Below are 24,169 nucleotides of genomic sequence, written 5' to 3'. Positions count from 1 at the left end.
ATGACAGAAAGAGAGAGAGAGGGAGAGAGAAAGAGAGACTAGGGAAAACGGGGGGGCCAACAAGTGGAATTCCGGGATGCTATGTGTCTTCGTAGGGCAGGAGGGACACAATGAAAGAAGAAGGACGCCAGGCGTCGTCTCCATGAGACAACATTCATTATATTCCCTCAACAATGGACGATTATTACGATAAACCGGATTCTCTCTCCCCCTCTTGCTCTCTACTTCAAATTGGATTAGCCGCATCGTAGCCTTGATCCTTGCACGTCGATACGAAGCTCCGCTTATCCGCCGCGATTCCACCCTACGGCTTTTCTGATGGGAACGAGGAAATTTTTAGCGCGCCTTTATGGAGATAAACAACCAGGCCGTACTTTCGGCTCCGACTTGGCGCGGAACGTAAATCGCGTTATATGGGGATTCTTTTACGGTCAGAAGGGTCTGACATATCATATGGGCAGTTTTATTCTCGAGACGCAGTTAATTTAGTTTGACGATCTGAGAAGAAAAGCGACGCGACGTAGGAATTGAAATCGATGAACCTTTATCGATTAATACCGACGTTTTTCGCCCCAAATCGAGTTTTTCACGTGTACATAAAAGCGAATTTTGCAAAAAACAAGTTATTAATGGAAAAATAATTTTCTCTCGAAAATTGCAATAACGAGAAAACGTTACTCTACGTGACAATTTTACGTCGGCAAATACGCACCGTTGATCTAACTCGGTGTTGATGAAATAGCGTTGACGAAAGCGTCATCGGTGAAATTTTTGTCAGCAATTTCGGAGCGATCCCTCTGGGAAATATACAAATAGCCGTATCCGTTGAATCAAACGTCACAGTGAAGTGCGACGGTGCAATTTGTCGCGCGTCAGCCGATATAACGAGCCAAGTCATTCCGTCGTCGCGTGAATAACCGCGAGATCGTAATTGTTTTTCGAGCCGATCGACCGACGACGACGCGTCGTCCGGTGGTTTATGACGCCGGTATCAAGATGGGAATTTGCGGCGTCTGCGGATGGGGTGAGGTTGAAGGGGCAGAGAAGCAGACAGAGAAGGGGAGGGTGAGAGGAGAGCAGAAGGATGGGGTGAGTTTATCACGTAGATGTGTGGGGCGCGCATTTGCATGCGGCTCGTAAAAATTCGCGTGACCAGCTGCCCGTCTCCGCCCTCGAAAAATTAGTCGCTTCGAGCCGTCTCCTTCGTCATCCGATCCAAATGACTAGGAGGGTTGCGCCACCAAAGTTTCTATTTTTACTTGATTAAGCCACCCCTTTCGAACTCGATGGCGTCCATAAAATCGAGTATCCTTAAAGTAAACCTTAATTTCATGATCGCGACCAGTAATATTCTTTTTCACAATTTGGGTAAATATCTAAGTAAGATGAGATATATATTTTTATTCATTTCGAAGGGGGGGGAATTTATTTTTATCGAGCATAAAATATTAAAATATAGAGATACGAAATATAATAAAGTGCGCTAAATTTACACTTCCGTTGAATCACGAGAAACATGACATTCTTCATTTTATAATATGTTATATCTATTTGGATACTTGTCCTTTTATAAGAGCATAGGTCGTCGGTGAAACCGCTTTTGACGTCACGTAACCGAACCGTTCAAAGGACAATGACAAGCGCTTTAAAATCGATCGGATTTTCCGAACTTTTGGAGAATACGGTTAATTAATCATACGTCAATTGGACATTCGACGGACGTCAGTTTGGCGACGATGGTTCAATTACGGGCACCGTGTATTGATGGCGGGAAACGCGATAATTCCGTCGCGGAAAAGGCGCACGATGAAATAACGCACGGCCAGTCATTAATGAACTTACGAGCCGGCGAGTTTGCAAGGGGAGATGGCAGAACGGGGACGAGTATTGAGAGTGAAAGGGAGGAAGCTGTTACCGCTTTGTGTTCATTCCGATGCGGGGGGTGAAATGCGTCGGCTGTCAACCGAGGAACAATTCAGTCGTATTCTCGTCCTGGCTCTTGAAACGTATATTACGTCGAAATACTTTTCGCGCAATAACTGGTCGCAACAGGGACGTAGCTATCCTACAGCAAGTATATGAAAAAGAAATGCAGGAAATAAACTAGAATTTTCTACGAATATCGAGTATTTTTTTTGCATATAAAAAGTAATAAGAAAAGGATATATCATTTAAAGAAAATTTTCTGTAATTTTATATAATTTAAGCTTGTATCTTTATAATTTACATAAGTCTATAAGTTAAATGTTACAATTCAATCTGTATATTTAAAATTATTTAAAAAAAATTATTTAATGATGTTTGATGCTAGTATAAATAAAGAATCAACGAGAGATTGTAACAAATTCTAATTACGAGCTCCAATTACGCTCACTGTGTCACTGGCATTAAAGTCTGTTGCTTTCCTTCTTAATTAAATAAGAATTAATGATTCATTCTATTATTTACGACGTCGTTAATAATTTCAGATGCCCCCGTTGAAGCATTTGAAAGAGGGGTCGCGCGACTTTCCTGGGATAAAGCGCAGGCCGCACTAATTATTCTCGCGTAATTACGAGCGTTACGAATTCATGGCTCGTGAGCACGTTTCACCCTTTCGACGACTTCGCGGAACACCCTTGAAACTTACACGAAACACGCTAACCAACACCCCCCCCCCCTTCCCCTGGACGTTTATACACATGTATGTGTATATGGAATATTTAAACCGCTATCGATACTTCTCAGTACCTTCCCCTCGATTCGCGGCGGAATTATGCGCCTGCGATACTAAATTTCGCCGGCGATATCTGGCCGAGATTTCCTCGAGAATTTACCGAACGCGATGCACGTGCCGCGTTTATCAGCTTCCGTGCAGTGCCCCCGCGATAGGTTAACGACGTCGTACTCCATCGTGCCCGCTATACACGCGCGATACAGTCGCGTGATGCACGTCGTAACGGTCATGAGAAGAAAGAAGCAGAGGAATGGGAAAGGGACGAGAAAAAGGGGAAGAAAAAATGCATTCGTTTACGTTCTACGATCTTAAAAATTCTCGCTATAATAATACATGCACGAAAAGAACAAAAATATCGAATTTCTTAAGAATGCAAATTAATAACAGTACAATGATACATTGTTTATATGAAGGAGATTTCAATTAAAATGAAAAGAAAATAAGAGAAAGGCGATAATTATATTAAAATAAAGCAAAATATAAGGGTCAATGTGAAGAGATGGAAATATAGTTTATTAAAGAAATTATTTCGGAGATTTTTATTATTTAATATTTTTTATTTAATTATTTAAGATTTTTATTATTGTATAAATTTTTATTATATTGGACAATTGTTTTATATTATTCATTATACAGGGTGTCCCAAAAATTCCGGAACGGTCGAATATTTCATAAACTATGCACTTTAGAAAGAAATGTTTCAGACAAAAGTTGTATGTCTTGAAGGGGGCCATAAGATAGTGTCATTGGTTTGACCTTGAAGAGTCACGTGAAGGTCACCTCCAACTTTTTAAATGGGACACCCTATATGCTTTTGCATATTCTTGTAGCTCATCTCGAGAGCTTTCCAAAACACTATAATTAAGTTAGTTTTCATTAAGTACTTTCCGAGTTATGAGGCTTGAAATCATGTCTTAATTTTACATAAACCGTAAAATATCTTGTAAATTTTACAATTTTACGGTTTATGTAAAATTAAGACATGATTTCAAACCTCATAACTCGGAAAGTACTTAATGAAAACTAACTTAATTATAGTGTTTTGGAAAGCTCTCGAGATGAGCTACAAGAATATGCAAAAGCATATAGGGTGTCCCATTTAAAAAGTTGGAGGTGACCTTCACGTGACCTTCAGGTGACTCTTCAAGGTCAAACCAATGATACCATCTTATGGTCCCCTTCAAGCCTTCATACAACTTTTGTCTGAAACATTTCTTTCTAAAGTGCATAGTTTATGAAATATTCGACTGTTCCGGGACTTTTGGGACACCCTGTATATTAACTTTTATTACGTAATGGCCACTACTATTGCTAGGAAGAAAAATAAAATATTATTCTTCCTTATAATTGTTTAACGTAGAGATTTTACGTGTCCACCTATTTATATTTCCATTAGGAATGAGCTCGCGTCGTTTGAACTAGAATAGACAAACGAAGAAGAAGGACGAAGAAAAACAGGGTCTAACCGTAACATAAAAAATTCGGTATGCGCGTAAGGGGGGACACACAGAAGAGAGTGAACGCAATGCCGGCAGGGGCGCCGAGACGCTAGGAAAACACGATGGGGTTAGCGGGGGTCGCGCGAGGGGAATCGCTCCCCGGAGGGGATAGATGCCTGGAAAAGGGCATTCACCTCGGTACGCGCACGCGTTTCCTCTTCCATGCTTTATGTACAGCGGTATACACGTACATACACACGTATACACATGCATACATTACGCTTGTACATGCAACGTTGCTCGCGCGCACCGCACTATTCCCTTTTGGTCATTACATATATTTCGGGTGGTAGTAGTGGTTGGTCAAATATTCACCCGGCGCATCTCCATCGAAAGAGGAAGAGAGAGTTTTCCCCGTTTTTCGTGCATACGCTTCAATATCCTCGGTTAGGCTCCCGAGCATCCCCTTTCTTTGCTATGTTACTTCGTCAAATGGACTGTGCGCATCCCTCCGATCCTTCGAGGCCTTCCGTGGATTTGTTTTGCTCGTATGTACACGAGGTTGAGACTATCTTTACGCGCCAGTCGATCGATTTATCTTGTTTTAAAAGGAACTTCTCGGAACTGCCGAGAAATTATAGGAATGATAAACAAAGATAAACTTGTTATTATCGAGAAACGATAAAATTAACGTGATAAAGAAAAAAAAATGCAACATTTCTTATATTTATTCACTCAATTTTACAAACATTATCATTATATAAAAAATATCATGAGCAATATTACGTAAAAAATAAAGATTTTTAGAATCCTAAACTATTATAAAAATAATCCTATATAATCTAATAATAAATCTACTAATAAATCCTATTATAAAAATGAGACCCTTTTTAATGATGCTAAATTATTGCGTGAAAATTGATTCCATATCTTCCCCTCCCACAAGGAATATGTCGCTGGAATTTGCGGAGAGACTATCTCTCTTATGCGTGCAAAATATCTCTATGGGGCCGTAAACCACTAACACATATTCGATGGTTTCCGCGACCGCGGGATAAAGCGAGACGTGACATACGCGAGTCACATACTGCTCGCTAATGGAACACCCAGCACGTAGGAGCGATCTTTCATCTCCCCGTGTGCGTTTTTCTCCCGTTTTCTCCGCGCCCGGAGCAGATAAGAGGGAATTAAATGACGGCCTGCGCCGCCTCTCCCGCGGCTGATATCCGCCCCGATTCAGCTGCGAATCCTCTGGCCGTCGTCGCGCTAACGGGTGGCCGCGAAACGGCCATTTATTTCAGCCGCGCACGAGCCGGCGAGATCCATTAATCGTTCTCGCGAAATCGGCGACGTTGACAAGTGGTTTACGTTAGCGCGATTTCCCGCAGCGTCTGCTTCCTGTCTGTGTCTTGTTTAACACGCTTGCGAGAACGCGAAGAACGAATCTCATAAGTCGCTCATAAACGTGATAAATTCCTTCTGCGTAACTTATCACGGTTTATCTCGAGATAAAAACCTTTTTTTTTTTTTGCTATACATATCGCGTCTAATAATTCTGTTTGGATATCTTTATTCTCTTATGATGTACAGATAAATTAAAGCGATTAAAAAATGTATATAACAGAGCTTACAAGTAATAAAACATACGTATAAGTACAGTTGCGTGCTGTTATATGGCACGTGAATTACCTGTAAATTACGCGTTCGATAATATTGCTTCCTTAAACCTCGGAGCCTCGAAATTACGTTGCAATTTGACAATAATAATCGTTAACTCGTCGACACCGATGGCTGTAATTTCAGAGGGGCCTCGATTATCTTTCGACCTATTTTCATATTTCAGGCAGCAAGTCCGGTCGAAGGAAATTGGCGGTTGTCGCAAAGAAGCGCGCAAGAGGACTAAAGTTTTTCGCGAATGGAGAAAGAGAGCTTTCGCGGTTGCACGAATTTTTATCATCACGCACGCGCCAACTCAGGAACGATACTTTCTACCATATTTTTGATCCGTACACGTAACACACAGGACGAGATCCTCTCGGGGGCGCCAATTTCGCGCTCGCTCTGAGGTTTCTTAATAACGTAACCGACACCGGCGTTTAAGTGCACGCGCTCGTATCTCGCCGCGTTGCGGCCAGTAGCACGTGCTCGTGACACATGTTAGCCCCCTTCTCCCTCCCCCTGCCGGATCGTGCATAACACTATCACTCACACGGTACGATACGCCCACGTATCAGGTCAACTGGCCGTATCATCTACCTGCTCGGCTTTATCGGTACAGACCGTGTCAGAAAAGGTGCACTTCCTGCTTCCTTCGGTTTCTACGAACGATGACTATAACTGGACACTGTGTGTTGCTATTTTTAAACAACTTCCGTCGCTAATCTCTAAATATCGACATTAAAAGGAAGATGGATAATAGAAACATGCAATTTTAAAATAAATTTAATTAGAGTAACTGACATTTAATACGAGTTAAAGAACATTCTTTTGCAAAATTTATTTTATTTCCAGCAGCGTTATTACTTTAACACGTACAGTGTATTTTAATTTTTTAATAGATAGCAATCTATTTTGATTGTATATCTAATGTTTCTTTCATGCGTTTCGCGGCCATTTGCCAAACGACGAGTATTAAACTGCGTACATTAGCGAGCGTTTTGTAATGCATTTAACATGCGTGTTTCGCCTGAAGTGTATAGCCTCTCACGAATATTCGTGACGATTGCGCGATCGCAATCGTATTGTCTATTGCGCAAAAATTACAGGCTGCATACCGGGTGACAAAACTGCAATACGTCGTGCGTGATGCACCCAGATGCACGTGAACACGCAGCTAGAGCGCGTGTGTGTGTATATATATATGTACTTTACCTACCTAGCTACCCACGCGAAGCCGGGTATTACCGGGTGTTTGAGAGGGGAGGGAGGGCGGATCGAGGAAGGGCGGAAAGCGCAGCGCGGCGAAGGGGTGCAAGGGGGTGCAGAGTACCGGGGAGTAGAGAGAGCTACCTGTAATATTGATCCGAAGCCGAGCGTCCCTCCTCCGCTCTGTGTGCGTGTGTGTGTGTGTGTGTGTGTGTGTTGGAGGGATGTTCCATACTGTCGTTGAGCGTTGAAACGAAAATATCGCCTCTTTCGTGCGTATCACTTCTACTTTCATAAACGGCGGCCCTCGGGGCCCTTTTTCCCCTTTTTTATTTCGGGGCGACACGCCGATGAGACGGTAGCCGAGCAAAGGGTGCCGCGACCCGTGGCGACCGTCGTATTCGCGATCGGTCTCGTGAAGAGTCGGTTCGATAAAAAGAAGAGCTCGAAAAGTTTATCTTTTCTCTCTTTGGGAAAAGAATACAGTCCGATTTAACGTTTTCTCCGCATCCGCATATTTTTCACAATTAAACGTGATACGTGAGCTTATTTCTCATTGGATGATCATCGCAGATGAAAATAATATTCTCCCTTTTTTTTATAAATCCGCTGTCGATATATTATCATTACTAGAAATATTTGTTTCATGTAAGAAAAATTGCAATAAAAATAAAATAGATTACAGCAAGTAACAAGTCGGTATTTTGATTTATTAAAGAGAAAGAAAAGATACAGATACTATAAATGATAGATACAAAAAAGTCGATTAATTATTTTTCTACAAATTTTCTTAACGAGTTCTTGAGATATGAAGATACTTTTTGCAGTTATAGTAAAGTTATAAATAAGAATTTAACCGATTAAGAAAAACTTTCGACTTTTATTTCTCTTATTTATAATTAAATTTACAATCGCAATTTGATTGTCTGTATTTTAAAATTCAGGAATAGAAATACTCGCTTTCTCTTTGATGCGATTAATTGAATTATATTGACGCCGATCTATTACGAGAAAAGAGAAATACATATGTCAACACATCGTTCACATGTCGCTATCCTCGCAGTTTTATTACACAGAAATAGGGAAGTTATAATCTATACCTCTCACTGTTGCAATTATAATATTCGCGATTCATACAAATACAATGACTGATTATAGAAACTTCTCGTTAAACATGTGACGTCAAACTGCTGATACGACATAAAGGTGAAGCCTCGATTGCGAAATCACCCGCGGCATCCTTTCCCAGAATTGTGACGATTGTCCATGCTATTCCGCTTGTATCATCGAAACGCACGTACAGCTTTCCTAAGACGAATTATATTTGCGCCGACGTTAATCGCGTTTGCGTGTCTTCTCGTGTAAATTAACTGTCCGTTTACTTAGCGAGCATTATAGTACAAAGGGTAAGAAACAAGAGAAAGGTGATGTCGGAATGTAAAATCCTTTCGCCGCGTCGCAAAAGCGTCTGAGAGACGTCAAGACGGCTCGGATTAAAATGACGAACGGTAACGACTGCCTGGAAATAGCCTCGCTCTTTGACCCGTGGACCCGCTCGACGTCGTAACTCACGCTAGGCAATCGATCGCGGCGAGTCGAGCGCGGGCGCGCGCCGCGACGAGGATGCACCCCGTGCATCTCCGCCGCACCGCGAGAGGACACCTCTCGATGGCCGCATTAGCATACAATGTCTACATCGCATTCTCTTCTTCCTCCCCCTCCTCCCTCGCTTCTTGCCCGACATGCGAAAAATTCAGATCCTCGTACGATCTCCCGCGGCCAATTAGCGACAATTTGCCCTTCGCCGAAGCTTTCCTTCTATCCGAGCATTTTTGCTAATTATTTTAATTATTATTATCTCTGATCCCCTGATAGCGGCGGTGAGAAAGGAGAGAGAATATCCAATAGCTTTTCAATCAAATTTTTTGTTATCATTTTCAAAATTTTTTCACTTCCATAAACGTTTTGAAAATTAGCTCCATGTGCAGTTAAATTTTTACATATCCATGTTTCATAAGAGATAGAGAAAGATCTTTGTCTTTATTTGTTTTATAAAGAGTATATATATTTTCAATATTAAAGTTTTTTCTATAAATAATTTTTATATTATTTGTAACTCTCTATTTTCTGCAATAATCGATAAACGTTCATATACTATTGTAATTTTTGCAAATCTCTCTTACGAGGTCACAAGGCTATACTTATAATTATTCTTGCTGGAATTGAAAGATATGAATTAGCCCACCGTGATTTTCTCTCTCTCTGTCTCTCGTAATTGATCGATCGAAGTTATATTCCGCTCCTCGTTATCTCTTTTGGATCTGACACGTTGTATTTTCGTACATCTATTCCGCGCCGCTATAAATGTCATTAGCGAGTCGGGATCGATTTTCGATAATCTCGAGCGAAAACGAGTTCGAAATTAACGGCGTTAACGATGCTTGAAACGCTCGCTGGAGACACCAATTCATTAAAGAACGCGTGATAATAAGCATATGCCATTTTCCAGCCACCGAATGCCTTTTACTCGAGAGTCCTCCATAGTAACTCAATAAATTCCCCGTACAAATCACACGCGCCTCCTCGCTGAAGAGAGAAAGAGAGAGAGAGAGAGACTTCTGTTTTCACAACAACCGGTCGTCCTTAAGAGCCACCTTTTCAGATGTAATTCCGCGTGATGAGGGCACCCGCTATACACATAGACGAGAGGCCGTCAATCGCGCATCTCGACTGGGGATTCACTTTCCTTCGCTTTTTCACGGCGTTCTTGTGAGACAGGCGCCTGAATCTTTCTCTGCACAGGTGCGTACGTGGCACGCGTGCACGTTAAAAGCGCGTACGCGCACGTTAACACGACACGTGCCCGTGAACAGATTGACAGCGCATTACGAGATGTTTTTACGCCGAGAGTTTCCGGAAAGTATCCCAAGTGGCAAAAGTTCTCAAAGGTCGGCGTGGATTATCGCAGTCGCATTTTGCGTTTCTTATTTATGACGAGCAACGCGTCGATGAAAAATCAGCGTCTCATTTATAAATCGTCGAGAGAATCTGCGCATTATCTGGAACGATCATTTTTTAAAACTCGTATTTATGCGTGCTAATATTTCTTTGCACACATCATAACTAAGAAATGCGAAGTCGCAAGAAATAATTAATAAAACAGATACTTTAAAATATATAAAGAATTTTAACAAATTAAAATGGAATAAAATATATCTTAAAATTATCTTTAAAGCTAAATAGCAATATTTATAAAATAAATTAGCATTATGCTGAGTGTTACATAATTTGTCTGAATTAGAATTACAGCGTGTTAAGTTGACTGAATTTTAATTACGACATTAATTACTCATCGTTATTAAATTATTTATTAAGATCGTTACTTATATACACAGTATTGACATATATTTATCTCTCTTTAGTTTTCTTTCTTAATTCGTAGATACAACTTATGCCATTCGATTTATGTAATAAGATGATTGTGACTCCTAACTTCAAATTAATTGTATACAATTTTTATCAATCGTGACTCGCAATTAAATTCAATATGAGAATGCGTTATTTGAATTTGATCAGATGGAGACTTTATTAATTTAAATGCTGCTATTATTCGGACTATGTTTATTTTTATAACATGCTACATACGAGAAGAAAAAGAGAGAGATTGAATTAATATTAAATAATTTTACGTTGAACAGTAAAAACGAGATTATCAGAGCCTAGTCATCCCAACCACAAACGATATTTCATCTATTCATCTGAGAATATATCTCATGTTGAAATACGAACGAAAAAGCGGTCTTGGCTAACCCTTTTCGAAAAGCTAAATATTTCCGAGACTCGCCAATCCTTTTAATAACTTCTTACTTCTATCCCGCCTCTGTATAATTTCGTTTTTTCGCATTCCAATCACGTGTATGTGTACCGATTCGGGTTTGCCTCGATCGGTCGATTGTTAGAGATGCTAAAGCAGCTCTCGCACTAACCTGTCCAATCATAGTCAATCCCCATGAGATGATTCCCCTCGAACATGGATTGAAATCATGAGGGGCGCATTAGTACCGTTACCTCTTATCCCTGCTTATTTCCCCTTCTCTTCCGGTCTCTCTACTCGGGCTTAAGTTTCTCTCGATGTTAAAAAATTGGAATTTAAATACGCGGATTATTTTTAAACTGTGTGTAGTTATCTCTAAGCTCGGTATCAGCGAAGATTCCCGCGAGATATGCTCGTAAATTAACATAAGAATTGAATCGCAAAGCTAAGTAGTTTATAATAAAACAACAAAAGAAGAAAGTATTTCCGCTTGTAATCTCTTTATCTTATTCATATCGTTAGTAACAAAGTAATAATCAGACGCTTACAGTCATGTCAAAGTTTAAGTACTTAAAATATCGCATATCTTATTCGTTGCAAAAGTACAACCAATGAGATTTTATTATGTAACATTGTCCAGTATTTGTGAATTTAATTGGGAAAAGAGAGTATTAAAGATTTCCTATAAAATATATCCTACAAGAGTGAGACCGCCGAAATACGCCAGTAACGAGCTTAATCGGCTTGGAGACATCGCGTAGTTTAAATCAGCAGGATTACGTACAAATACTATCACATTTGTGACGTTAAAAAGATGTTATCGTTATTGGTATCGACACAAGACCCTCGAAGGAATCTAAGCCGATCGTACGTGATTCTTCTTTTGCCTTTTTCATCTCTCGGATGGAAAATCGGAGAGATTAACTAAACAAAACGTAACAACGTGACCCAATTCCAAATATATGTATTGGAAAGCAAAATGTATGATCAGCAATCGCAGAAGCAGATCTGATCTGATTTTGGGATCCGATCGTTGACGAATGGTACTATTTCTAATCGGCCGTCCAATCTCTTCTACGAACATTGATAAAAGCTAATCACGTACCGTCGAGAAAAATGATGAGAAAAAACTGGAGATTTATGGAAACACGTGTGCATGGTCTGTCAAAGACATTTCTCTTCGGCGTATCAAATAATTAGATCATGATCATTCATGTTCCTCTATTTTTGTCGTTTCCTGCGGAAAATTTTTCTCTTTGTTTCAATGAATCTCCACTTCGCGAAATACAGATCTGATAAATTTTAACAAATCGTCTAATCGACGCATAATAATCAAAACAATAAATTCTTTAGATATTTTATCGGTATATCTTTTGTAGCGTATATTATAATTCTTCATAAAAATTTGCAACATTTTATTATTTGTCAGTCATAGCTAGTTTGGTAATTACATTTTATCGTAGAGATACCATCTAGAGAACGAACTCTAACTTAACTTTATATATCATGCATTTAACAAGTTTCATCGAGCGAAACTTACATTCAAAATTTTTCGAATGAAAGTTAAATTGGCTTATAGATTTTTTTTTAGTAGCAAGATACTGCAAAGATTTATAAGATCAATAAGCTGAATTATATTCCATCAATATTTGTTTATTTTGATGGTGATAAAATACTGTTCGCGCGCGAAAAATTCTCTCTTTCTCTCTCTCTCTCTCTTCCTTTCTTTTTATTCGACGACGTACCTTTCTGTTGTCACGGAACCAACACGAGAGCGCCGGGCTTTTGCGAGTCCGGCGGCGATGATGTGCAACGTACCAGCCGACCGAGCTGCACTCGGTGCACGGGTAGATCGATAGAAGACGGAAGGGGGTGGAGGGAGAGATGGGGTGGTGATGGCGGGGAAAAGCGGGTACAGGGGGCTGAAAACCGGGTAAAGGCGCCGGGATTAGAGTGCCGAACCCCGGGCTCTAAAGTCTCTCCCTAGCTGCGCTCTGTCTATCACGCGCACGTACGAACCCACACTGTGCACCGGAGACACTTCCACGCTCTTCCCCCTGTTCACGCGATATCCTCCTACGTGTTTCCTCCCCCTCGTAGGTCGGCCTTCGAACGAGAGCGTGCGGCTCTCGTATGTCACGAGTCTTAGAGCCACTCGAAGCCACGGTCTGACGCTGCTCCGGCATTTTTCACTCGAGTTAAATTCATGTAATGCAATATTTTTTGCAACCGGATGTTGGAAAAAGAAAAATCTCTCGTTTTTTATAACTTTTAAATACGTAATAATAAATACAATTTTAAGAAGATAATTTTAAAGCTCAAAATGCCTTACGTGTACAATGTATCGTCTCAATTTTCGTTTCATCAATCTTATTTTTCCCTTATTTTTTTAAGTAAATATAGATGTAATTTTATATTATTTCAACAAACTTGCGATAAAGTATTTTTATATATCATTGTTTGCGATTTCATTTATGTATATTTCGTACAAATCTGAGTGAAAAAAAATTTCATAGTTTTATCATGAATTTCTTAGGTGTTGCGCAATTATAATGACGGAACAAATCAGACTCGTATTTAACTCGGCACAAGTGCGGCCTCGCCCTTGACGATCGAAGCTCCTGTCGGAGTTACGGGATGATTGATGGGAAACCGAGGCCCGGGAACCGAGCCGCGGGCCTGGGCCCCGGTTACGTTCGTCGTATACATCTGATCAATACCAGCCAGCCAGTGCCAGTGCTAGTCACGTTTCTCGTGCCGATATCGCGAACGCTGGTGTGCGCGCCCTGGTATGCGACCTACAGATCCGAATTTGTTGACCCGTGATAGAGAGGAACGCGTTCCCTAGTCCTCTCTCCTTGCGCCATCGATCGCGATCGAGGCTGTTCGAAATCCTGTGGTTTGCAAGGAATTTGGTGTTCCTGGTCGCGATGCGACTCCTGCCTTCGACTGCGTAGCGCAGCAATTGCAGTCTGAATAGAGTTGTCGGAACAAGAATTTGTTCGCAAATTGAATCAAAGTTGTAAGCTGTAGTTTAACCGCAAATGGAAATTTAACCGAGTTTGAGGAGCATAAGGAGGTCTCGTGAATATCGCTTAATTCCACCTTGTTATAAAATAAATCCCTACGTTAGAGATTAAGGTTTATTTTATAATCGTTTTAACGGTTATATTTATGATGAGGAAATATTCAAACATTCGTCTTTTCCTTAATCTTTGTGCGTTGCATCTCTAAATATGTAGCTACGATGACTCGCTAAATAATGCTGCATTTAACTCCAAGTATTGCCTCGCTAAGTACTTCTGTCAGGACGCGATAAATCGCACACAGCTTAATCCGTTGTTCTTCTTAAGTGTTCTTTGATATAGACATATTTGGAAAGTTGCTCGAATAGTAAATGGGAGGAATAAATTAATTCCGACGAGATAAATTAATTAAAAGCGATTAGAAACAAGTGCGGTCGAAATGCCAAGTTCCTAGCCGCGATATTTCTCCGATCACTTTCACGTTATAAACCCGATCGAGAAGAAAGAGAAAGATGTATGTGACCGCAAGGATATAATTTCCCTTAACCCCGGATCGAGCGTTCGCCGCGAGTATTGATGTGACCTATATCGCGCTGACCGATATTGCCCTCCTCCGTCCTATAAATAAACGATCCGAACAAGTGCAGCCGCGGCCAAGCGACTATTCGCAGTGACTATTCGCATGCACGTGCATTGCAATCATTATTGCTCTGCATCACGCGTGTGTTTGGTAACAAATATGTATATTTAACGACATTATAATTTAAATGTCAATCTGATCGTTGTCGCAGTCGCTACGAGATGCACGACCGGAATTACGCTAATCGTTTATTCGATTACCACGTGTGTTGATACCAATTCCCTAATTTTACCTTTGACTTTAATTTCTCGGCGACGTTTGTTATTTAATATCACGTAAACAAGTTCATATTCATGTCCAAGTTATAACGCAAGTGGATCCGTATCCGTTTTAACGAGTTTTATTATATGCTACTTCCTTATAAAAGATAAAGAGAATTGTAGCTTGACGTTCGTCTCATGCCAGCACCATAACATTTTTACGAGATACGGTAATCTTTGTGCGACCGAGAAAGAAGAGTGCTATTTGCAAATTTAATTCCATTACTTCGATGACGACGCGACTTTATATCGCCGCGTTGACAGAACGAGAGAGAGAAAGAGAGAGATGAGGGAGCGCGTGCCTTTGTCGGTCGACAAAGCATTCTAAAATTACCGCCGGCAACGGTAGTCGTGTCCCCTTCCCGCAATCGAGGCTTCCGCAAAAGTTGCGGAATGATTGATGGCGGATCATGAGAGAGGAGCGGGAGAGAAGTTCCAGACCGTCCCCTCGTCGTATCTTGGGGCACACCGAGTAATCGATCCCGCGCACGACGACGAGGTGAAATTGTACGGTGAAGAAGCCGGATAAATCGTGAGCCCGTAAACGCGGAAACTGAATTACGAGACGTTTCGCGCTTGAAAAAGTAACGAAGAGTCGCCCGTCGCCGGATAATCAGAGAAACATTTCTGCATGTGATGTAATCAACACGCGCCAATAATAATTCCTCGGTTATAATTCTTTTCTCAGGAATTATCCGTCGTCGAAACACACGCAATTAAACGCGAAGCGCGAATTAATTACGCATCCTCTCTATACATAATTAATAATATTATTTTTTTAATATAATTACATGCAATTTACCGACACGCGCGTACGCTTTAAATTGAATATTGCATAATTAAAATGTAATTAGCGTGAACTCTGAAATAAATCGAAATTGCTCGAGATGCAACGAATGCGAGCGACGCCACGTGCGCGAATAAATTACGCGACGAATCACGCTCTCGGCAACGGTGATAAGAATAGCGTTACCTGGCCGCGCATGATGTTCGCAAGTCGAATTTTCGCGTCGCGCGCTATTAACGTCGGGCTTATTCTTTTCGGAGAATCGCAAGGTTGCACTTTCTTCGTCCGATTGGCAAGAGACGCGTTGCACGCGGAGCCCGGACGGCGTCGCGCGCATACAAATCCGATCTCTAACGAGACAACCGACTCCTCGACTGCCGATTTTAGATTCACGCGAGCGACGCAGCATTATTCAGCACGGCAAACGAGCGTTGCGTAACCGTACGTCCGAGGCAGAATTTAGAACGCATTGTGTGCGCTCCGCGCGCAGACGGCGTTCGAGTTTAATTTCTGTCGCGAGGAAATTATGCAGGGAGTCCCTGCTCTTAAATTTGCACGGAAAATTCTTTGAGACCGTCCCCTTAATTGAAGCGACTGCCGAGGTACACTGGTAGTTTTTGAATTATCAAAGACGAGACTATTCAATTTGAAGGAACTCGCTTTCTCGTAAACTGTAAACTTTGAAAATGCGATTAAACGTCAAAAGTTTCATCCGCGCTTGGATTCGATTTTAATTATCCAGGTATTTAATTTAGAATATTAAAGATTGCGATAAATACATTTCCCTCTGTATTTTCTGTAAGAAAGATCGACCCAAAATTCTGACACATATTACGGTATCCTGCGGTGTTACTTACGTGAGCCGTTATGTAAATTATGACTATGCAATTATGTTGCATCTGTTGATATTGGTGTGAACGGTTCTCCGTTAAATTATCATAAATTTAACACGAGCGGACGTTTAATACCGTCAATTTGTAATATTAGATTACAACTTTACTTTTCTAATATCATCGACTAGTCTTTCTCGACAGAGGGTCACAGAGCACGCATTTTCTTTCGAGCAATATCCAAATCTCATTTCGGTAGCTTAAGATGAACCGAGGGGTTAAGAAGACTGCATAATTTAAACATAATCTCACTGAATCGAGAAGATAGGAAGCGGGGTTCGCGTCCGCATTCGTAAATCACGATACACTTACCGTTGTAAAGCTCCTTTATTACAGAAATATATTCAAAATACACCATATAAATGTATATATCATAATTTTTTTACGAAACTTGATCTTTCGCTCAAACAGCTAGACTTATATTAGCATTTATTGAGCCAATTATATATATTATAATGATAATTATTATAATTATATAACGTTATTAATATGTATTAATATATTAATATTTAATTATTCGTATAGTATTGCTAGCATTTATTTAAATAATTATCATTAAATTATGTAATTGCACTTGGTGCAACGCGCGTGAAAATTTAATTTTCGAGCGACGCAATTCAGGTCTCATCGAGGGATGAACGCACCTGCTGCTAATCCAAGCACGTTCCTCCTACGCGCGGAGGATAATCGCGCAGTGTCTCTTGATCATTGTCATACGAATCTTCATCTCTCTGCGCCGAGAGACATACCGAATCCACTTCACGAGTGAGAGACGGCAAACGACATAAATGCCCCGATCTCTCGCTCTCCCCCTCTACATCTCGACGAGAGAAGTCCCTCTCTCTCTCTTCTTCTCTCGCTTTCCTCGTCGGCAATCAGATTGAATGCGCGTCATCATCGTCCTTGTCGTCATAGTTGGCTTCCCGTTCGTTCCCGGATTATTCCCTTCTTACTGTCCCTCGCTCTTTCTCTCCCTCTTCTTCCGTGTCTTCCTTGGTGACGAGAAGGTGAAACGGCCAAGGGAAGGAGAAGGAGGGAGGTCTGATTGCGAGCGACGAGGGGAAGTCGGAGCCATGCAAATTTATGAGAATAAAAAAAAACGAGAGAGCATGAAGGAGAAGGAAAACAGCTTGTCGCGTTTTGACTGGCGGCGAGCTCCACGGGGAAAGATATAAATGCAATCGCGTATACATACAACCGCGCGCGATGGGAAAGTCATTGATCCCGGCAGTAATTGGACGCGTGTCCAGGGCGAAGACAGGCTGGCGGCGTCGAGCTCGATGGGTCAGTTCTCTGGATAACTAGACGATTATGCGGTACACAGGGCTTCCGACTAATTTGTAAACTAGCGAGATACGCCGCCGGGTGAGAGGATCGGATCCTCGCGCATAGTTTTCTCGAATCAGAGTCTGCGAGGACTCTAATCGCCTCTTGTCTGGCTTCGCCAGGATACTCTGTGGCTTCCGTTTCGTGCAGAAGTTGCTAGAGTATCGAATAGCATGTATATTCTCGCGTATTTTTTCAGGTTAATCTAGGATGCGTAAGCTGTATCTCTGTTTCTGTTTTTTGCGCTATTTTTTTACCGAGATATTTCTTGTATTTTTAAAATTTTTTCTACGTAATTTTTATCTAGGTCTCACCCGAAACTGTGTTACTCGATTTAAACATCTCAAAATTACACCTTTTATTTTAGTTTTTGCCAATCTTCATTACGAGGCTATGTTGAAAGGGTTCTACATTTGTATCTACATTTCGCGAAAATAATAAATAAATAAAAATATTTTTCAAATCTGAGGTATTCTACGTGTTACATAAAAATGCATCGAGTTTTTAAGATACTTTTTCAATCTGAGATACCCTGTGCACCGCATAAATGCATATGTATCATACATATTGAAAGCAGATATGATTCTGGATTATTTCTCTCGATTTTGCATTTTGATGAAATATGAAAAGCCGTGATAACCGATAGTAACCGAAGAGTATAATATTACGAAATTGTTTGAAATTTAATAAGAGATGAGTCCGAAGCTTCAAATCTGACGTGCATATAAGATAATCTAGATATCGAAATATGTTACTTCCGACAATAATAATAAGTTCCAGTAAGTATCGTCATAAATCTACGTTTAATATCCGTGAATTCAAATGCCTATATGTTTGCATCGGTATATTTTTACGCTGTTATTTTGATTTCGCCACGCGAGCCTCGCTCTTAAAACTGCCACCGAAGCGCCAGAGCAATTGACCTAGATATCATGGTCCGAATGGAATTTCCTTTACGGGCAGCGAAATCGCGAAATCAAAGGAAGAATTTCGAAACGCTTCGAAATGTACACACTCGTCGCAATAAAGACAATGCTGCGCTGACGAAATTGACGAGTAACATTTTGCGTAAATAAATATTCCTGAAATTTAAACTCGCTAAAAGGATTATCAATTCGATCAAATCGAAAAATAGAGATTTATACATCGAGACGATCTGTGATATCATAGCACCACATAATACGCGCAAATTAGAATATATAAATTAATTATAGTGCTGTCCGAGCTCTAAAATATCGGTAAAATCATCGTGAAATATTTCGGAGCGCATTCGCTTACCCTCGTATGCGAGTTCGTAGGGTTCATTTACGTGTTATCGATTCACCAGTGAATTATAGATGCGCTTACAATGTTATTTATGTTAATGTATGTAAGATACAGAGTCGAAAGCACACACCATGTTGCCGATATCATGACACACAATGTAAAGTACTGTTCACTCAAAGAATTAACGCCACGAATCGGAAACGCGGAATTAATAAATCGAAATATTATTTATAAGAAAGGTAATAGAATTGTTAGTTTGTTTTAACTTTTGTCTCGATGTACAAACTTAACACTCGTCAATAGAATAACACAAATAACAAATTTTAAGACTCAAACATGGAAAATAAAAAAAATTAAAAAATAAAATATGCAAAAAATTCTGACAAGGAGAGAAAGAATTTTTTTCTATTACAGAGTGCTAAGTATTCCTATAAATGATGTGCAAGAGATATGGCTATACAACAATAAAAATTCTGTAGCACAGCTACACAAAGTCATAAAATAGCACCATAAATTCTTATGCAAACGGCACTTAAGATGCATGGGTGCGATGTATTAAAATCGCGGAGATCCGATGGGATGGTGATGCGGCGTGTCTTAAATGTCTTACACGTGAAATTACGGGTGTAAATTGTATACGCCCGCCCCCGTATCGATTCTTACGTAATTCTTCATCGCCTCTTGCATACGAAAGTTGAAGTTTGTGCCGCAATTTCGCGGCAATAATTTCGTCCGCACGTCGAGCGCGCATTAAACATTGACGTGAAAAAAAAAATCATCGATTGATTGTTACCAGGGAATATACAGGGTGTGTTCCGCCTGTACTTCGAACAATCTCTGCCTATATTTTCTTCCCCTCTACAAGCTAGTCCCATAAATATCAATTAATGCTTCATTAACTTCAACTGATATATTTATGATAAGGGTCCCGTAATTTTCTTCTCCCCCTTTGATCCGCCGAGACGTATCACGTTCGACGTGAGACACCCTGTATATATACCGTATATTCCTATCTCACATGCGTAATTACCTACATATATTTAAAATAATTATCAGCTCGTGTAAGTGTGTGTAACAGACGGACATTATATATACATAATACTACTGAATTCGTAAATAAATAAAACTCTGGGGCCATGCTTGTCGCCGAACCGAAATACGCAAATATTAGACTCTATGAGCCCTTCGTATTTATGTTTCCGGTTAGATGCATACGATCGGAATGGCACGGAAAAAAAAATGAGCAGGCTGACGACGCGGTTCGCTTGTTTCGGCAAAACCGGCGACGTCTTCGCGGCGACGTCTTCGCGGCGACGTGTCATTTAAAGTGCGTTGCACTCTGTTTACTGTTTTTCCTTTTTTTTCTCTCTCCCCTAACGACGAAACGGGAGAAACAAACAGCGCCTCCGAGAAGCGACAGACAGATAGTGCGTCGAATCTCGCGAATATATCGGCTCGCGATCTCGATCATCGCGACGATCGCGTCGATGGCGACGTTTATCAGGAGAGCGAGATTTCCCATCAGGAGGAGATACAGTGAGTCCGCTCTTTTTTTTCTTCACTTCCCTTCTTCGCTTCCCGATGATCGATGAAGGCGACTTTCCTTTCCGCGATCGTTCTCGCTGAATTATCGAGCTCTCGGCGATCTGCTCTCCTTCGCGTTTGTCGACTCGCCGCGATTATCCGCGCGAATAATTAATGACCGGCCGCTGCGCGCGTGATCTTCCGCGTGCACGGTGTTCACGTGCATCTGTGGTGCACGCGAGACCATTTTGCTCCGAAATGGACGGGCCCCGCGCGCGCAGTTGCCGTCAAATTACCGATATTTACGATGTCAGACTCTGAGTCTTTCTTTCGAGCCCGCAGCGTTCAACTTTCAAAGCCCTTCTCCCTCTTCTCAAGAAAATATATAATTTAATAATTATATTTAACTGTAATTCGCGGCAATTTAAGAAAACTGCATACATATAATTATGTATTACATAAAGCTTAAAACAAGGGAATTATTATATCAGGGGTATATTTCTTCGAATAATAGTCATATCACGTCTAAAATAGCTAATACTTTAAAAATTGCTTCTGATATGCAAATTTGAGTTTTGGTTACAAATAATTTTAAAATGCGTAAACACTCGTAATGCTTTATCTTTTTTAATCATTGTAATTCTCTATTTATTTTGATATAATTTAGTTGGTATTCTTTTTATTGTTATTATTCTTTTTTCATTTTTTTTTAATTTATTTTTAATTTATTTATTTTTAATTGACACCTCGAACCTCTCAGTCTAAAGAAACTAAGAGCCGCGAGCCTATCGATGATTGATTTCTCAGATCGATGCTAAATATTTATAATGTTTTCTCAAAATATTAAATAATTCATTCGTGCGATATTTTAAAGAAATCCCCTATTTCATCGAGAGCGAGAATGTTACGTAAGCGGCATTATGCTTTTACGAGGCTATATTTCAATTGTGCAACGTCAAAACTTCCGGTTTCACAAAAAAAAAAAGAAACAAAAAGATATGTCAAAATCTGTTTCCATCGTTTTCGTCGCGCGTATATAATACATAATTCTCTCCCGCAGCTTATTATGTGATTCCGCACAATTGCATAATGAAACATCCGGGAGAAGGAATGTCAGATCCGAACCTTGATTTCCGCGGACGATTTATAACGATTTTGCGTTTGACGCATGCCGTCCGATCGTTAATTCAAATTCACCGTCCCATGCATCGCCATAAAACCTCGTATTTATTATCCATCAATTATTTCCTCTTTCATGCTATTCTTCCCCTCGATTGTCCGTCAACGCGTCTCGCTAAACCGTATCTCCTATCAGCGCGATTTTACATGTGTTATCGAGTACTCTGAGTTTCGCGAAAATTTTTCAAAATTTCCAAAATTGCTCACATGGAAATGTCTCTTTCCAGGTAAATCTCCGTTCTTCCCGAGTCTCGAGGAGCAAAGTGGCACCTTGCTGGAAGATCCGAACGCGCCGAGTCAGCTGGACGGCGTCGGTGTCGGAGTTGGCGTTGGAGTCGGCGTCGGCGTAGGCGGCGGTATAACGGCATCCCAAGCGGCGCCGCTCTCATCGCCGAGTCGGAGCAGTCCGCACAGTCAGGGCAGCGAGACCGGCGAACGTTTCTCCAGGAAAGTCTTCGTCGGCGGACTGCCACCTGACATCGACGAAGGTACTTGGATCATATCATATCGAGAATAATTACGTAGAGGAGATTATATATATATATATACACTCATTTTTTATGACAGATGAAATCACAGCCAGTTTTCGCCGCTTCGGTCCGCTGGTCGTGGACTGGCCACACAAGGCAGAGAGCAAATCCTACTTTCCACCGAAGGGCTACGCGTTCCTGCTTTTCCAGGTATATTATATACGTGTACTCTCTAAAAGTGAATCAGTGTATTATCACTGAAAAACACTAAATAGTCACTGATTACAGTAGTTATAAGTACAGCACTGTAAATCAGTGATATTTTATTGAAAGAATCGGTTAATAATTTTGACTGTTTCAATCAGTAATATCTCGGTAATATTTCTCTTATATCAGTAATATTTCTTTCGTTATTGTCAGTAATATTAAACTACAATTCATTTCTCTATCTATTTCATATAAAATTAAAAATTTTATTTATATTTACTAAATATTTATTATATTAAAAATTTTATTTTATTTATATATATTACATGCATATTGAACTTATTATTTTAAATAGATAACGAACGAATAATTTTCATTAAGTCGCCAGACATTTATTTGTCCGACTTATAAAATCGATTTAACATCTGAAGCCTCTCTCTATTGAGATTGCATCAGAAATTAAATCGAAGTAATATTTCTAATTTTATCTGTTGCTCTTTGCAAACTTTATGTAAGTCTTATGACTAAAATTAAATACGAGAGAGATAGCGATTATAGCGGTAAACGAACGAATTAGCGATTACTGATTTTACAGTGAAATTTACTGGTTTTACAGTGAATTTTATTTTAACTGATCATAATCAGTGAGATATAAGATAAAATAAGCGTTTCCACTGAAGATCAGTAAAATACTCACTGATTCTCAGTGAAATCTTATTTTACTGTTTAAATTAGTGATATTTTCACTGATTCACTTTTAGAGAGTACGATGTTTTTAACTTTTTCCGTTTCTCTTCTTCATTGTTATAAAGACGGTCGAGCTCGTTATAGAAGATTTACTCGAATTTCATAAAATGTTATTCGATATTTCAGGACGAGGGCTCGGTGCAGCAGTTGATAGACGCCTGCATTCAGGACGAAGATAAGCTCTACTTGTGCGTAAGTTCGCCCACGATTAAGGATAAACCTGTGCAAATCCGACCGTGGCGATTGAGCGATGCCGACTTTGTGTTGGACGCCTCCATGCCGCTCGACCCGCGAAAGACGGTCTTCGTTGGCGGGGTGCCGCGGCCGCTCAAGGCCGTGGAGCTCGCCATGATCATGGATCGGCTTTACGGCGGTGTCTGTTACGCCGGCATCGACACCGATCCTGAGCTCAAGTATCCCAAAGGAGCCGGTCGGGTCGCCTTCAGTAATCAGCAAAGCTACATAGCTGCCATCTCGGCCAGATTCGTACAGCTGCAGCACGGCGACATTGACAAAAGGGTATGAATGCGAAAAAGTTTTAATAACTCGTAAAGTTTTAATAATTTCTTTTACTAGATGACTTGAATAAATAAGATCGGTACGACAACGATAATTTAGAGCACGAGTGAAAGAAGCAAGTCTGATTTTTTTCGTTACATTATTTATGAAGCACACCTTTTATAAATTACAAGAACTTGCTTCCTTCTTGTTCGAATCTTTCCTTCGCTAATCGCGATTCTTTTCAAACAGGTCGAAGTCAAACCATACGTTCTGGACGATCAAATGTGTGACGAATGTCAAGGCCAGCGCTGCGGAGGCAAATTCGCACCGTTTTTTTGCGCCAACGTCACCTGCCTACAGGTATATTTCAGTTACCAGTTTTGTAACATACAACTCATCGTTATTATTAAATAAAAAAAGCTGTAAAGTGTAATTTAAGTTTTCGATTAATCTAACAATAAGGCTAAAATTTTAAGATTCCTGCATGAAAGAGAGCAACTTTGTTAAAATCA

At 40.4% G+C, this 24,169-nt stretch overlaps 1 protein-coding gene across 1 annotated transcript in view; it reads left to right on the top strand.

The window, feature by feature from the left end:
* The window catches only part of Orb2 (cytoplasmic polyadenylation element-binding protein orb2), a 148,060-nt gene that overhangs the window by 103,361 nt on the left and 20,530 nt on the right, over positions 1 to 24,169 (top strand). Inside the window, exons 4-7 of the mRNA XM_083094732.1 lie at positions 21,960 to 22,220; positions 22,300 to 22,412; positions 23,283 to 23,675; positions 23,907 to 24,017. Of these exons, the coding sequence (XP_082950858.1) occupies positions 21,960 to 22,220; positions 22,300 to 22,412; positions 23,283 to 23,675; positions 23,907 to 24,017 (878 nt within the window). The remainder of the gene's footprint in view (positions 1 to 21,959; positions 22,221 to 22,299; positions 22,413 to 23,282; positions 23,676 to 23,906; positions 24,018 to 24,169) is intronic.

The sequence above is a fragment of the Camponotus vicinus genome, unplaced genomic scaffold (assembly GCF_025532165.1).
Source record: "Camponotus vicinus isolate PSW18456_S1 unplaced genomic scaffold, iyCamVici1.0 SCAF_1, whole genome shotgun sequence".
NCBI lineage: Eukaryota > Metazoa > Arthropoda > Insecta > Hymenoptera > Formicidae > Camponotus > Camponotus vicinus.
This window is presented reverse-complemented; position numbering and strand designations above follow the sequence as displayed.